The following is a 4,307-nucleotide window of genomic DNA, read 5'->3' on the forward strand; positions in this document are numbered from 1 at the left end:
TTAGTTGTCAAATTTCCCAGTTAACACCAAACGCAGCATGAGTTGCGCGAGCGCTTTGAATTGTCGCAAAGATAAATGTGTCCGTCGGATGTTGACCGTCTAATTACAGACCAAACTGCAGATAAGTTAGCGAATAAGTTAGTATTATAATCATGCTATGCGTTTTATTTGTGTTTTTGTCTACGTGTAGTTTTTTTACGGAAATAAACTACATCCAGAAATAAAATCCCAAACAGATATTGTGAATACAAATTAAAGGCAAAATAAAAATATAAAAACAATAACACTACTAAAAACTAAATAAGTTAGACATTAGATGCAGCGGCATAAATTTACCGTTTTAGTTGTATTCTTGTTTAAAAAAATCTTTACGACAGTAAACAAAATCGGCTTCATATAGGTGCCGTAAACTGTGCGCATGCGCGACTGTCGTGTGGATAAACAGATGTGTCCGCGTGGTGGTTTAGTGGTGACTTTATTCAGTAAAATATAGCTAGAAAACAGCGAGATGAAGGACACACCGCTGTCCAACTGTGAGAGAGACTTCTTGCTGAAAGCCATCGAAGAGAAAAAGGTGAAAGCTTGATGCTTTAACAACTGATGCTTGATGCTTCATATCAGCACTAAATCATGTGTTTATGTCATCTCTTGTGGGTTTTTTAACCTTTCACGATATTGTAAAGGGAAAGACCAAAAACTCAGACTTGGTAACAGACTTGTTTCCTGTTTAGTATTTTATGTCCCCTCCCTCCGCAGCCTTTCAGCCTCTATCTCAGAAATCAACATAATCAAAGTATCTGGACGGATGTTTCAGCTCATAAAATCCATCTGGAAGATGGAGGAAAAGATCTGGATCAAAATTAAAGTAGTTTTTAAAGGGGTGTGACATATTAAACCCAAATTATATTTAAAGGCTTGAGACATCCATCACAATATTGCAGATGCTTATCTCTGACAGGTAAACAGAGGAAGAGGACATGAGAAGGGAATAAGAGGCATCTTTGAGTCACAGCTATCCAGAGTCATTTAAAGTTAGTGTGTCACAGATAAATCATTTGTTTACTGTCCTGTAAGAACAACTGTATTTGATGATTTCTGTCAAAAGAGCATCTTAGATGCCAGTGGCAAGCTGTAGTTATATTTTTACTTAAATTGACCCTGATGCGAGAGTAATAAGGAGCAAAGGTGAGGACTGGCGTCATCTTTGCTGAAGTTTTTTTTTTTTAGTGAATGTGACATCTGAAAGAGCCATGCAGCATTGGTTCTACATTTTGATTAAATAATTATAACGTGTTCTGTGTGACTTGATTCCTGTGGCACAGCTGCAGATTTTTACTCGGCTTATATGGTCTTGTCTCAGTGAAGTTTCTATCTTTCTGCAGCGGATCGATGGACGGCAGACATATGACTACAGGAAGATAAAGATCAGTTTCGGGACCGACTATGGGTGCTGCTTTGTGGATCTGGGACAAACCAGGTAAGTAAATCTGTTCTCACATTATTGTCACATAAAAATAGATTTTAAAATCTTTGTTTTTGCCGCCTCCTTATGGAAAGATTTATCATGGAAACACTTGATGATGAATTTCTGCAGATTAAACTGTAATTTGTTCTGGGTTTTATTCAGCATCTCACATCTGTTTCCTTTCCAGCAGGCGCTTTAGAGACTGATGCCTCTCGCTGCCTGGAAGGAAATGACATGCAAAAATCCATGACTTGCGTTCCCTTTTATGTGAAAGTGTTTTAGCTTTGAGTCTGCTTCATTTCAGAGTCCTCTGGTTTTGTTTGCGCCCTTCAGGGTCTTTGCCCAGGTGTCGTGTGAGCTGGTGCCACCTAAAGAGAATCGCCCAAACGAGGGCATCATGTTCTTCAACATTGAACTATCACCATTGGCCTCGCCAGCGTTTGAGCAGGGAAGGTGAGAATAGATTTGAAACATTGTTTGCTTTATTTGGAAAAAAAAATCCTCCATGTTTATCATGTTTTTTTTCAACTTCATCATTCCTGAAGGGTCTAAAAGACTTTTATATTTTTGTTTCTCTTCATCATCTCTGCTTGTTTTCTCTTCAGACAGTCTGAGCTGTCGGTGAAGCTGAACAGACAGCTGGAAAGATGCCTGAGAAACTCCAAGTGCATCGATACAGAGTCTCTGTGTGTGGTGTCTGGAGAAAAGGTGACACTCACACACACACACACACACACACACACACACACACACACACACACACACACTTAGACACTCTGTTATATCCACCGTGACAGCACCGGTGCTGACAATGACGATGCATGCGAATGTGCAACCAGGTGTGGCAGATCAGAGTGGACGTCCACATGCTGAATAATGACGGGAACTTGATGGATGCCGCCAGCATCGCCGCCATCACCGCTCTGTGCCACTTCAGGCGCCCCGATGTTGGCATCCAGGGAGAGGAAGTGACAGTGGTGAGTCAGCGGCGACCCGACTCTTACCTCCTAGAGATGCACAGATACCACCAGCATCGGTATCGGCTCAATACCAAGCATGTGTACTCGTACTTGGTATGAATAAAAGTGTACCAATACCACACTAGTCAAGCTGGCCCAGATGTGTTTGATGACATGCTTCAGACATGTTTTAAAAGAAATAAATGCCTTGAACGTTAAAATGTGACATTTTTTTAATTAAACTAAAACAGTGATCCTCACTGTTAATTCAACAAGAGTCGCACTTAATATACTAAGAGGAGAGCCACCCCCCCGCCCCCAAAAAAAGCGTTTCTGTGCTACGTATCCTGCTACGTTGCCAAATCAGTAACATTCAGCTTTTTATCCTAAATATTACACAGAGGAATGGCGTTGTGATGCAACAGTATATGGTGAAAATACAGTAATGCCTCCAGAATGTGGGTGTTTCTTTTTTAATATATATACGGAGCTACCGACGGAGCAGCTCTTTGGCGAAGTTCGGTGCAGCTGAAATCAGCCAAAACTGGCAACTCTGACAGGGTCAGTTAGGGTCGTTACGACAGCAAAGTTTCTGCAAGCAGCCTGCAGCTCTTGTTTGCGGACAGAACTGCACCGTTGAGGATCATTATGACTTGTTTAGAAAGCATTTTCAGAAAGTCAGTGGCTGCTTCACGAGTGGCAAGTCAAGAGTCAGTGAGACGCATGCGATGAGGAACACGGCACTTTGTTTCAAAATCACACTTTTATAGTTGTATTTAGGTAAAATGTGCCAAATGAAAATAAAAACTTGTTGAAATTGTTCAATCTGTAATGTTGTTATATCTGTATTGGTGAGGTAACTTCAGAAAGGATGGATCATTTATTACAACCTGATGAAATCTTACACAGTTATAACAGCAATAATAACCTTAGTCACAATAATGTTCACATAAACAGATTTGGTATCGGCAGATATTCACATATCAGGTACTGGATCAGAACTCCCAAAAAGTGTATCGGTGCATCCCTACTTACCTCAGCTTCGTCTCAACAAGCCGGTTGTGATTTTTGCCTTTTTTCTCCCCAGTACAGTCCAGAGGAGAGAGACCCCATCCCTCTGAGCATCTACCACATGCCCATCAGTGTCAGCTTCGCCTTCTTCCAGCAGGGGTAATTATGAACAGCAAATGTTATCTGCAGATGCAGAAAGATGGTCTGGCCGCCTCGTGCTGAACAAACTTTCTCTACCAGAGGAAGCTTAAAGGAGGATATAAAGCTCCCCTTCATGCTGGATTGTTCATCTTTTCTTTGGATGTGGTAAATTTAGGTCTGAATTCTGGACCTCACAAGCTGAAGAAAGCAAAGGGGCAGTTTGAGAAGAAGAAAAAGGAGCCAGAGATACAAAAGGCAACCACAGCCCCTGGACAACCAAAACAGAAATGGAACTACTTCTGTAAGCAAACAAAGCAGATGATCATCGGGAGCCAAACAGAAGACAAAACTAATGAAGAGATGAATAACAACAACATGAATCATAACATAACCAGTCGTAACCTTACAAACACATAACTGTAGTTGTTGGTTTTCACCTACAAATCAACGCTGTGACTGTGCACGCACGTGTGCACACGCACAAGTCCTGAATACAAAGGTGTGTTCAGCCAATAGCGTGGTCATGCAAAAGCATCATGTCTGGCAGAGACCCTGGTTAACAAAAAGCTGCTGACTTCCTCTGGCTTAGACTGTCCAACCAAGCTAATTCATGAGAACTTTTATAAATTCTTCAAATATAGAGAAGCATAAAAAGATACCACTTATAGGCTCACTGTTGACTTTGTGTTATTATTCATTATTGACAATTACTGATGACATAATTTTTGCAT

At 41.0% G+C, this 4,307-nt stretch overlaps 1 protein-coding gene across 1 annotated transcript in view; it reads left to right on the plus strand.

Moving 5' to 3' along the window:
* Positions 1–434: 434 nt before the first annotated feature.
* Positions 435–4,307, plus strand: part of exosc9 (exosome component 9) — a gene marked incomplete at its 3' end in the record, with an annotated part of 9,382 nt that continues 5,509 nt past the window's right edge. Inside the window, exons 1-6 of the mRNA XM_079265116.1 lie at positions 435–574; positions 1,383–1,477; positions 1,799–1,918; positions 2,071–2,173; positions 2,305–2,442; positions 3,512–3,594. Of these exons, the coding sequence (XP_079121242.1) occupies positions 509–574; positions 1,383–1,477; positions 1,799–1,918; positions 2,071–2,173; positions 2,305–2,442; positions 3,512–3,594 (605 nt within the window). The remainder of the gene's footprint in view (positions 575–1,382; positions 1,478–1,798; positions 1,919–2,070; positions 2,174–2,304; positions 2,443–3,511; positions 3,595–4,307) is intronic.

The sequence above is a fragment of the Telmatherina bonti genome (assembly GCF_933228915.1).
Source record: "Telmatherina bonti genome assembly, chromosome: 3".
Taxonomy (NCBI): Eukaryota; Metazoa; Chordata; class Actinopteri; order Atheriniformes; family Telmatherinidae; genus Telmatherina; species Telmatherina bonti.